At 34.0% G+C, this 13,371-nt stretch overlaps 1 protein-coding gene across 1 annotated transcript in view; it reads left to right on the top strand.

The window, feature by feature from the left end:
* Positions 1–2,491: 2,491 nt before the first annotated feature.
* Positions 2,492–13,371, top strand: part of DLG1 (discs large MAGUK scaffold protein 1) — a gene marked incomplete in the record, with an annotated part of 930,518 nt that continues 919,638 nt past the window's right edge. Inside the window, 1 exon segment of the mRNA XM_053710194.1 lies at positions 2,492–3,210. Within this exon segment, the coding sequence (XP_053566169.1) occupies positions 3,192–3,210 (19 nt within the window).

Genomic DNA, 13,371 nt, shown 5'->3' with positions numbered 1-13,371 from the left:
AGTATCAGTGAGGGATGTGGTGGTATTTGTGTTGAAGAATGGATTTTGTCCCAAAAGTGTAATACAAAAAGAACTATTGGATTGTGAAGGGTTCTGATATGTTTAGGAAGCCAAATTAGATCTTTAAGAGTTAGTTGATTAGGCAGCAACACCTGCTCTATGATCCACCATTTACTGTTAGAAGAGACATTCCACAGAAGAAATTGTGCTAGCCTAGCTGCTTCACGATAGTAAGCTATGTTTGAGGAACCTGCACCTCCCCAGAGGAATTGCTGCTGTAGAATCCTTGTCGCTACCCTAGGATGCTTGTCTCTCCCTGAATCACTTTAAGTTTAGCAGATCTCTGTCTGAACTCTGATACATAACTATTCCAATAAAAACAAATTATAACTGCTTTCAGTGGGCCTAGAACTTGTGATGTTTGTAGGAGCAAGGCTCTCTATCCCCTGAGCGGTTTAGCCATTTTCGTAGTTTATCAGTCACAGATTAAATGTGTTAAAGGGACAGTCTAGTCCAAAACAAACTTTCATTATTCAGATAGGGCATGTAATTTTAAACAATTTTCCAATTTAATTCTATCACCAATTTTGCTGTGTTCTCTTTGTATTCTTAGTTGAAAGCTAAATCTAGGAGGTTCATATGCTAATTCCTAAGCCCTTGAAGGCCGCGACTCTTAGCTCAGGGCAATTTGACAGTTTTTCACCACTAGAGGGTGTTAGTTCATGTGTTTCATATAGATAACACTGTGCTCACGCACCTGGAGTTCCTATGAGCCAGCCCTGATTAGCTACAATGCAAGTCTGACAAAAGAACTGAAATAAGGGGGCAGTTTGCTGAGGCTTAGATACAAGATAATCACAAAGGTAAAAAGTGTATTAATATAACTGTGTTGGTTATGCAAAACTAGGGAATTGGTAATAAAGGGATTACATATCTTTTAAAACAATAAATATTCTGGTGTAGACTGTCCCTTTAAAAAATAGTTTTTTTTAATCAAAAGTTTTTGTGTATAAACCATGCCTAAAATGTGCTTAACTTATAGATATGATAGAATAAACCTGTGATATTTAGTTTAGCAAGATTCTTTATCCAACAAATTAGCTAGACAGCAAATTTTCTTGCAGTTCTCAGTTTAAGAAAATTACATATATGGAACTAGACAAGTGCTAGTCCAGTAAACTTGGGTAAAACAAGCTATGGAAGTTATCTTCAAAACTATTATTTTGTCTGTGCTTACAATATGTTCACACACACAACATTGAAAAAAAAAAATGAAGTCCGGCATAAAGAAAATAGGGTAAAAATTGTACCGAACAAAATAATTTAACAATAGAAAATCACTATAACATTCAATGTAACTGATAACCCACATCAAGATAATCATGGACTTTTAAAATGTATGTAGAAGTGCAGTTATGGCACTCAATCACAGAAGATCATAATTGTTACTGATATGAATTGAAAGTGACGTTCTAGAGATAGGGATGAATTCAAAGCAAAGATTAGCCTTAGAATCTGTCCCTAATTGTCTTCAGCAGGGGAAACAGATAAGGGTCAACTTAACTTTAAAGATGGCGGCACCCATTACTTTATAGAAACTGTGGAATTTAAAAAACCAACAAAGTTCAGAGTTAAATTACAGTATATTTCATTTTTTACTACAGATATTTAAACATTTTATATTACAATCTCCTACTGTCCAATATCCCTTTAATGATCAAGTAATTAATAACCTCCAAAATAGTGATCCTACATGCATTTTGCTAAAACTGAAAGCAATACTCTACCTCCTCAAATCAAACTGACAAATGTCATGTGTGCAGCAATTTTTGAAGCTTTGCAGGTTGTCTGTCACTGCAGATTAAAACAATGCAATTATTAATACTGTACCTTCAAAATAATTTTCATGTACAAACTACAGAAAAAAACCCCAGGAAAAGAATTGTTTTATATGAATATTTTTTATATATTAATCAAATTATATTATATACATATCACACACACAATAAAGCTGACTTTTTTTGGAAAATCCTGTGAGTGCATTTTTTACTGGAACTATTATTTGCACCCAGGTGGCTGATCTTGGAGGGAGGATTCGTTTTCTGCTGATTATATATATATATATTAGGAAATTTGAGCTTGAGCTTTATGTCTCTGCATTTACCACTGCACAATTGTGCAAAATAAATGCAATAAAGAACAAACAGAAAGGCGTCGATACTAACAGTAAAATCAATGTAGTAGCTAATACTTAGAAATAAAACAATTATAGAATCTTTAGCAAATGCAAAAAAAAAAAAAAAACTAAACACATACGAAAACTACTTTCACTGTATTAAAGCAATTCAGAACAGAAAGAAACTCTTTCGGCGATGTTGACAGCAGCGCCGCTTTAAATAGGTGTTGGTCGTGGCGTCACTAGCAGCCTCACCCGCTCACCTTTACCCCTTTAAGAAACTCCCAGATCTCATCTCCCTCTGTCAAGGTAAAGCTTGGTTCTCCCACACGGCGTAGTTCACTCGTGATTGGTGGAGGATATTTCACCATTGGAGGGGCTGATCACGTGACGTGCTCCGATCAGCTCCGGGGCGCCATTTTGGTGTAAAGTTTGGGATTTCCAAGCGGTGGGAGAGAGAAAAAGAAGAAGGAGGGGTAGTGGAGGATGGGCGGGGGAAATTGATATACTGAAAGACAAGGAGGAGACGAAGAGGAGGGAAATAAAAAAAAAAAGATCAGGAACGACAGCTAGATGTGAACTTTTTCCCTTGTCAATCATCTCGAGTGAACAAAATATTCGATTTACAAGGGAGTACCACTCGAGAACTTGTAGCACTCTCCCTTTAAGCAACTTTCTGCTTCAGGAAGCCGAGGCACCCGTACTTATCGCGGGGAGGGTGAGAGATCCTCCTTGATCACCGGATCTTATATCACTGCTGGAAATTCAAACACTTCTTTCTTAATATAGAATTTTGACCCCCCCCCCCTTTTGAGTGCGTGGTGTATTCCTCCAGAGGGGATCCCTTACGGGACAGGATTATCCCACTACTCACTTCGGGAGTGATCATCAACTTTGTACTGTTCTGGTTTTAGAGGGTAGTTTGGAAGTCACTGGCGTTGTTGTGTCACCACACAAGTAGTGTTGGAGCAGTATATTGGCAGCCTGTTGGTGGTGGTATTTCTGGGGCTGCACAATGCCTGTCAGGAAACAAGGTGTGTGTTTTAAGTTCGCTCTTTTATATCAGTATTCTAATCCTTTTTTTTTTTTATTACATTTCGACAATGGATACAATTAATATTTTGCATAACTGCAACCAGATGTACCCGGTTAAACTTTCAGCACCAAGGAATGTCGCTGAGGGAACATGAAAATCAGATCTGAAGTTTTTACAAACCGTACTCCGTAGATTCACTGGATACACAAATAATGTATCAAGTTGTTAACGTTCCAAGACGGGTTATAAATTTACTGTGATGATGCTAATAATGTTGTTTATTTACTTAGTGCCAAGAGATGCTTAAAGGATGCGCAAAACTTTTAGGTTAAAGAATATTGTAGTGATTTGTTTTCATTATAATAGACAAATATTATTTTAAATCATTTGTTGCCAGATTTGTCTACTGGCAATCTATATGGGTAAAACCACTTAATTAGTTTGACAGGGGCTTCCTGGTTGTTTTGCAAATAAAATTCAAGAACCCAGTATAACTGGCTAACCACATATCAGCCACCTGTCTCGGTATAACATTGCAAAATCAGATACATAAATCTGGAGATTCAGTTTCTAGGAGTTAAACGTAGTTTGCCTTTTATAGTGACTACTTTTTATGTGCTCTATGTCCACGTATCTTAGTAGCATCACTCAGCACAAACTGCTTGGACCATTCTGCATGTGCTTTTGTGTACACTGTATATTATATAAGGGTGTCTGTCAGTTTCCACTCCCACAAGAATTGAAATAAGTCTAATAAGCAAAGAGGGAGAGCCTCTTCTGTTTGGAACAGATTTATATTTTAGCTTATCAAGCCTAAGTGAATTAGCCTATAATTAAGTTTAGTTTCCATTGGTATAGTCTGAAGATGTAAGTCACAGCTCAGTTCTGATCGACATAAAACAATTTTGTTACTTTTCAGCATGTATTTAGTTACCAACCACATCATTTATGTTTATCATAGCTTTATTTTAAATCTGATTCATTGATTTTTTTCATCATACACTATATATAAACTGTTGCCAATGTTGGTTTATTAGAGCAAATCAGTGAGAGACACAGTCACAGTGTGCAAGGATTAGATCTGACGAGTTTCCCGCATGCTCACATGCGCTTCTTTATATATATATATATATATATATATATATATATATATATATACCAGCTACCTAATACTAAAATGAGGCATTTTCATAATAAGTTTATAACTGAAATCAGCAGTCTTTATATACAGGAAATCCTTTCATGCTATTAAAGGGACATGCAACTCCCAATAATCTCGTCATGGTTCAGGTACTTCTTTCTAATTTGCTTTATTATATAGGTATCCTTTTGTTGAAGGAACAGCAATGCACTACTGGGAGCTAGCTACTCACATTAGGTGAGCCAATAACATGAGGCATATATGTGCAGCCAGCCATCAGCAGCTCCAGAGTTTGCCTAGGTATCTCTTTTTACAAAAGATAGTAAGAGCACAAAACATTAAATAATAGAAATACATTTGAAAGTTGTTTAAAATAACATGTTTTATCTGAATCATTTGGGTTTCATGTCCCTTTATCCATAATTTATGATAGGCCTTAAAGGGACTTTTATAACAAAACAACAAGAGTATTACATTGAGCAATGATACTTTTTGGACTAACTATACATTTATAAGTTGACAAGCTTTTGGATGTATTCCTTCCTTTTTCAAGTCTGAAGCAATATATATTAGGTGGAAAAATATCACTGTGGTTTACTCTGGTTAAAAGCTACTTTTCCAGAGGGAAAAGGTTAGAAGTCCACGGCAGCACTATTTCCTGCCATGTAGTTTTTAACAAAGAATAACATGAGGACAAAGCAAATTTGTTAATATAAGTAAATTGGAAACCTTTTTAAAATTGTGGGGTCTGTCTAAATCACTAAAGAGCATTTTGGGGTTTCATATCCATTTTTAAATTTATGGTGAAACTAACAAGAAGTCAATTATTTATTGTAAAGTTGACTCCTGGGTACTTTACTGCTCTCTTGGGACAGCTCCTTCAAAAAAAGTTGTTTTATTCAGCATTTCTGTTTAAAATAAACTTAAAAAAAAAAATTCTGTCATTTTAATTTTGAAATTCTTTTAGATGGAACAAATAGAAATTTTGAGTATCATGTTCCATTATTTAATCTTGTTTTTGTTTCTATATATCACATAATTTGACATGCTTTGTTTAATGTATAGTGCTAGTAGAAGTCTGGTTTGTGTTACCCGTTACATAATGTACAATGATTTAATAACTGGCTTATGTTACTCGTTAACGGTGCATTATACACTTTTAGATTAATATAAACTCTGTATGTGTAGAAAAAACTTTGCAGTATGTTTTTTTTTTTTTTTTTTATTTTAGTCCCCCTTTCCTGCTGGAGGTTCTGTAAAGTAATGGGCAAGGACATGTCATAACCTATTTTAAAAGGGACAGTTGTGGTCAGATAGTGACAATTTATAAATTAGCTGGTAAACCCTTTAAGGTAGTTTTTTTTTTCTATTTTTAAGATTGTTATATTCCTCAAGCCATTGTTTGCACACTTTAGTGACTAGTTTTGTCATCAGTTGAAGAGATGAAATAAGGGACTAGTTTTCAACATTGCAATACCTAGCAATTAAAATTAAAAACACTTGTATTTTTTTAAATTACACCTACTTGATTGAAACCTCTCAATACCATTCTAATGTTAATCTTTACTTTGAATACATAATTTATCTAACATGTATTTAGTATTAGAAGCATTGTTTAACATGAACTGCTTATTGGTGTATTTTCACAAATGCCCTTATGGGAGAACCTACATGGGTAAAACAGAGCACATCCTTTTTAGGAAAGCATAGGAAATCTCTTAGATTGACTTTCTATGGGCCGGCAATTGTTGGACCAGAGATGTGCCTATTAGTAAGCTCTCCAGACCCACCCCATTGGTGGTGACTTTAAGAGCATATTAAGGAGATACTATTGGTTACATCATTTTGATATCTCTGTTGTTTTTTGGTTTGAATAAATTGGTTGATATTTTTTTTTTTTTTTTCAGGTTTGATGGGAGGGCATGGGTTAATGGTGTACAACTTGGTCATATACTATGCTATTTGGGAATTTTTTTTATGGACATAGGAGATAATCTGCAGAACTTTTATTCTGATTATGCATATTTTATGATTACTGTAGTCCACATGACAAGTTTAGCTTTTCTTTCAAGTTTTGCAATTAACAATGGTATGAAAATGAGGAAAACAAATCAGAATTTGAAAGTAAAGCTAAACCATTCAACCAATTTAAGGGACAGTAAAGTCAATCATATTATCCCTTGTTAAAAGGCATACCTAAGAAGTAGGTTTAGAAGCAGCAATGCACAACTGGGAGCTAGCTGCTGATTAGTGGCTGCACATATTGTCATGGACTCACCCAGTGTGTAAGCTAGCTCCCAGTAGTGCAGTGTTGCTCATTCAACAAAGGGTACCAATGAATAAAATCAAATTTTATAATACATCATAGTGCACTTGAAAGTTTTTTTTTTTTAAATGTTATGCTCTGCCTTAATCGTGAAAGAAAACAATTGGGTTGCATGTCCTATTTTAATGCTGATGATTTAATTATGGTTGCTTTATTCATTATCTGATATTGATGTTAGTCTGTGGCACATAATCTCACATTAACAGCACAGTTTCCTTCATGACTTTTTATAAAAACATAGGGTCAACTGAAGTTTGATGTTTCGAGCACCTAGCTCTTTATCATGCCATAGTTAATATACAGTGAATACACATTTAATACCCCATGGTTGTCAGCTCTTCATTCTGCCTAATTTTTTTTTGGGACATTATATCAAAATTCTGGTTCAGTGTGTCAGAAAGGCCAATGCAGTGACTTGTTGTTTAAACTATACTGTTTCTAATGATTTTGCACAAATCCTGAGTGTAAATGAATCTAATATTATTTAAACTTTTATATTTTTTAAAATTAACTTTAATTGTTTTAAAAGTGCAAGAACCCCCACATTTTCTTTCAAGGTTGAGGCAGAGCATAGTACATTTTTAAACAACTTTCCAATTTACTTCTATTATCAAGTTTGCTTCATTCTTTTGGTATCCTTTGTTTAAGAAACAGCAATGCACTACTGGGAACTAGTTGAATGTATTTGTTTTTCATGACTCAGAGCAATTTGCTTGGTATCCTTTGTTGAAGAAGCAATGCACTACTGGGAGCTAGCTCGGCACATAGGTAAGCCATTTAATTGAGGCATATATTTGTAGCTACCGATAAGCAGCTCATGTCCAGCTCCTGAGCTTACCTACAGTATATATGCTTTTTAATAAGAGAACTAAGCAAATTAGATGATAGAAGTAAATTTGATTTTTTTTTGTTTTGTTTGCTCTTTCTGAATCATGGAGGAAAAATTTAACTCTTCACCGTCCTTTTTTATTTTCTATGTGCTCTCAGTAGTTTTGCTTTTCATCTTTGTTTTGTTATGAGGAACCAGAGGATGTTGTTTACATTTTCGCTTTGTTTACATAGTTATTCCTTTTTTTTTTTTTTTTAAGACTTGGGTACAAGTTTATTTTATTGAACTAGGTAGTTTTGTGTGGTTTGTGTAAGTTTTATTTAGTTGGCCTGTGTGTACATCACTAATGCTGGAGGAAAATACATAAAATGTTTACTTTAACATTTAGTTTGTATGTATACGGTTTAGGAACCAGACAAAATTTATTTTTACGGAATTTAAATACATTTTTTTTATTCTCTCTACATGCCGTTTGTTGATGGCGATGCCCAGGATCATTTAGACTGTGACCTTAGCTCTGCTAATTGGAGAGGCCTGGACGTGTGTGATTCTGTTTTGATATTTGTTTTCTAACTGCAGCTTTGGGTATGTGGTATAGTGCTGCACGGGTTGTTGCTCTGATGTTCGCGAATACCTAGTCTATATATTTTTTGTTTTGTGTATATGTGTCAGTGCTGCTTCCTTAGTGCTCTTCCTGTGTAATCAGAGAAGAAAAATTACACTCCTTAACAGTGGAAAAGTGACACTAGTGGAGTGTGCAGCCAACACACATTTTGTATTGACAGTCAGTGAGTACTTTCAAACAACACAGAAGCCAGATACTGTGTTCTTGTCATACAACACAAACGTTTTTTTTTTTTTTTTTTTTTTTTTATCCACAAAAACATTACTTGATTTATAAATTGAACTGTCTTGGAGCTGTGACTCTATGGATTTGTCAAGTCCTGAAATTATATTAATATAATTATAATGTGCACACTAAAAATATTTTCTAATCTGATAGTGTGTGTGTGTGTGTATGTATGTATGTATATACAGGTAGCCCTCAGTTTACGCCGGGGTTACGTTCCAGGAGGAATGGTTGTAAATCGAAACCGTTGTAAATTGAAACCCAGTTTATAATTTAAGTCAATGGGAAGCGAGGGAGTTAGGTTCCAGGCCCCTCTCAAAATTGTCATAAGTAACACCTAATACATTATTTTTAAAGCTTTGAAATGAAGACTTTAAATGCTAAACAGCATTATAAACCTAAAAATTATAGATTATATCATCATCAAACTAAGTTTAATGAACAAAAAACATTTTCTAAACAGCATTATAAACCTAATAAAATAATCACACAACACAGCATGTATCATCAAACAAACTAAGTTTAATGAACAAAAACATTTTTTTTACTTGCATTTTTCTGCAAACAGTTATCTGCATTGTTCTATGCATTCCAGTCTGGACTAGATAAAAGGGAAGTGGCCTCTAGATCTTGTTTCTTTTGAAAGCTGCTCGATAGCTCAGGTCTGGTTACACTGATTTATTTCAGCCTGCTGGGCTTGCATATCTTTGCTGCAACACAAGCGGACAGCTCCACCTACTGGCCTGCCCTTATGTTAATCAACGCACTGCTTGTAAGTGCTTTTCAGTAGCAGTCACATGACTGAAAAAAAGGGCGTTATTCTGAAACGGCGCAAATTGAACTGTCGTAAACCGAGGGCCACCTGTATATGTATATGTATGTGTGTATATGTATGTGTGTGTGTATATGTATGTATGTATGTGTGTATGTATGTATATATATATATATATATATATATATATATATATATATATATATATATATATATATATATATATATATATATATATATATATATATATATATACAGGTATACCTCACTTTACAGCGCTTCACTTTACAGCGATTCGCTAATACAGCGCTTTGTGGAGCTGAAGTTCAACCTCCAAGGATTTTGAAACAGTGCTGTAATCATCTTGAGATTGCGAGAAAAGTGACTGGCAATATTTTTTTATGCTAAGTTCACTCTGTTTACAGCATTACAGTGCAGTCTGTGTCTCTGCTATAGTCTGGCAAATTTTACTACAGTAATTGTCACTATTTTACAGGTACAGCATTTATTGAAAACTAATGTAATACTGTGCTGTGCTAGTGTTAAACTAAACATAGCAGTATTGCACCCCTAATATATGTTAGTTCAAACATGTTTTCAAGTTTTTAGACACTGAAAAGAAAGCTAAAACTGCCTTGTTTCACTTTAAGGCGGTTTTCACTTTACAGCGGGGCTCCGGTCCCTAACCCGCTGTATAAGCGGGATATATATATATATATATATATATATATATATATATATATATATATATATATATATATATATATATATATATATATATATATATATATATATATATATATATATATATATATATACATATATACATAGGTAGCCCTCAGTTTACGCCGGGGTTAGGTTCCCGAAGGAATGGTTGTAAATTGAAACCCAGTTTATAATTTAAGTCAATGGGAAGTGAGGGAGATAGGTTCCAGGCCCCTCTCAAAATTGTCATAAGTAACACCTAATACATTATTTTTAAAGCTTTGAAATTAAGACTTTAAATGTTAAACAGCATTATAAACCTAATAAAATAATCAATAATCACACAACACAGAATATATCATTAAACTAAGTTAAATGAACAAAAACATTTGCTAAACAGCATTATAAACCTAATAAAATAATCACACAACAGACTTCACTTGCATTTTTCTGCAAACCGTTTTTTTCTATGCATTCCAATCTGGACTGATTTATAGATGGGAAGATCTTGTTCCTTTGAAAGCTGCTCGATAGCTCAGGTCTGGCTAAACTGATTAATTTCAGCTTTCTTTGCTGCAACACAAGGGGACTTCTCCTCCTACTGGCTATTTTAATAAATGCACTGCTTCTCAATGCTTTTCAATAGCAGTCACATGACTGGAAAAAAAGGTTGTTATTCTGAAACGGTGTAAATTGAACCGTTGTAAAACGAGGGCCACCTGTGTGTGTGTGTGTGTATGTATGTGTGTATATATATATATATATATATATATATATATATATATATATATATATATATATATATATATATATATATATATATATATTATACCAATTAAGAGTTAAATACTCATCCTCTAACTTAAAATAGCAACTGAAATTGAACTAACGAATATGTAAGTAACTAATATATGCCAGAGGTACTAACTTCTCTGTGATTGGCTATTTTTACACTATATATGTGTGTGTGTGTGTGAGGACTTACCAAGATCTCTGAAGTGCATGTGCGCATGCACAAAACATGTCAGATCGTTGAGAATGCACCTGTAATATGCATCTGTACCGCAGAATAAACTGTTGATTTGCAAGAGGACCTGGTCTCTCTTCATTTTGTATATATAGATGACATTGTCTTGGTATATAGATTAACACTATGCAGGAGCTGGTAAAGTTTAAAAATCTTAGTGTCTGGGTACCATTTATTAAAAAGTTTAATATGGGTTACTTTGTAATTAATCTGTTAGGTTGCGTTGGTTTTAAAAAAATAAATAAGGGATTTAGTACAGCTCTTTTTCATTCTTGTGTACTGCTTCATATCGCCCCAATTTTTTCATTTTATAAGAATTAGGATAGTTTTCAAATCTTAAACATTGTTGTTATGAAAAGTGACATTATTTAAATATTTTAACAGATTTATCTCTATTTGTCTTTACTACTTTGGTGATCGTCTCAACTGAAGAGCCTTAAAAGAATATAAAACAGTGCTCCTTAAATGGACATTATACACTCATTTTTTCTTTGCATAAATTTTGTAGATGATCTATTTTATATAGCCCATAAAGGTTTTTTGTTTTAAAATGTATAGTTTTGCTTATTTTTAAAAAACATTGTTCTGATTTTCAGACTCCTAACCAAGCCCCAAAGTTTTATGAGAATACCGTAAGCTACCTTCTCCAGCTTGCTCCTGTTTGTGTAAAGGGTCTTTTCATATGCAAAAGAACGGGGAGGGGGGAAGTGTCTTATTTCCCACTTGCAGTGGGCTTTCCAACTACCCTTTCAACAGAGCTAAACTGAGAGCTTCTAAGTAAGTTTTTAAACTGTTTTATACTGGATTTTTATATCAGTATCTGTGCATCTTATTCTTTATAGTAGTGTCTATTACATGCAGTTATATGAAAATGAGTGTATACTGTCCCTTTGAGTAAAAAAGGTTTAATCAAAGTAAACATATAAAAAGAAACGGACTGTGTTAAAGGACCAGTAAACACAGTAGATTTGCATAATCAACAAATGCAAGATAACCAGACAATTAGAGCTGCAACAACTAATCGGCATAATCGATTATGAAAATAGTTGTCAACGAATCTCATAATCGATTAGTTGGTCTGTGCACAGCACCAGCTGCTTTACTCCAATGAGCTCCTGCACTTGATATTGTGTTTATGGTTATGGCCTTAGCCTAAAGGACAACTACTTTTCTCTTTTTCAGAACACTAAGTTTCTTTTTAAGTTTACAACTACTCCTACTTATGTGCAAACCAGAAATAAAATAGGAGTCATCATTTGGATTGTTTATATTAAATCAGGTGATTTGGGACTATGCTTTGCATGATATAGTGCCGAGCTTGTTATTTACACCTAGCCCTAGATTGATGGCATTTATTTTATGAATTGATGTCACTATTACCTGTTTACACAATTTTAGTGGCTCACTTGTTATTGCTAATTATATGTACTCTATAGATAAATGTTTAAGGCTGTTTCCTGTTACTGATATATATATAGTCTTTATATTTTTAATTAATTGGAATATGTACCAAATTCAACCTCTGTAAGTCTATCTATCTATCACTAGATACATTTTCCCCCCTAACCTTATAGCTGGTTGTTTACCATTGCATTTAGCTATTCAAGATATTTTAATGTCAGAATGAAGTCCAGGCTTACTTTAAGAGCCCCCATGCATTGGTGGAGAGCTAACAAAGATAAATAGCCCACCTTGGTGAAATTGGCAAAACCAGCTCAGGCACTTCAACACCATCTGAGCGCCTCTTCTCTGCTGCAGGCAAAATAGCTGCAAAAGAGAGCCAGCCTCAGCCAGGAGCATGTAGACATTTTTACATTTCAATGCAAAGTTTCTGAAAGAGTGAATAACAGAATGTTATAAACCCTGGTAGTCTACCTCTTACTAGTTCTACCTTTTTTCAAAAAGTTTGTGGTTTTGTTTTGCTTAATTATAAAAATTTGTTCTGCTGCTTAAAACAATGGACGAACAGTTGTGTTAAAGGGATATTCCAGCCAAAATTGGAAACCACATGGGTACATTTCGGTATTGAACAGAAACAATTTTGTAATATAAATGCATTGGCAAAAAGGCTTCTAATAAAAGCTATAGCTGTTTCAAAAGTGTATTTAAGTATGCACCGTGCACCAGCATTTTAAACCAAACACTTGTTCGGAGAGCCTAAGGTGCTTGTACCATCTGGTAATGACTCAATTTAATTGCTGACATGATACAAGCCCCACTGATGATCTGAGAAGCTGCATTATTTAAAATGTGGGTGCAGTGAAAATATCTAGCTATGCTTCACATGCACGTGCAGAGAAAAATGTTAGCACTAAAACAGTGATAACTCTTAATAGAAGCATTTTTGCTAATACATGTAAATTGAAAATATGTTTCTATTCAAAGATGCAATAGATCTATGTGCATTTAAATTTTGACTGGAATGTCCCTTTAATGTAAAGTTGTAAAGTTTTAGTCTGAAGTTTATATTTATAACACTCAGTATGCGGATTTTACTTTAAATATAGAA

This window comes from Bombina bombina, chromosome 4, assembly GCF_027579735.1.
Source record: "Bombina bombina isolate aBomBom1 chromosome 4, aBomBom1.pri, whole genome shotgun sequence".
Classification (NCBI taxonomy): Eukaryota; Metazoa; Chordata; class Amphibia; order Anura; family Bombinatoridae; genus Bombina; species Bombina bombina.
This window is presented reverse-complemented; position numbering and strand designations above follow the sequence as displayed.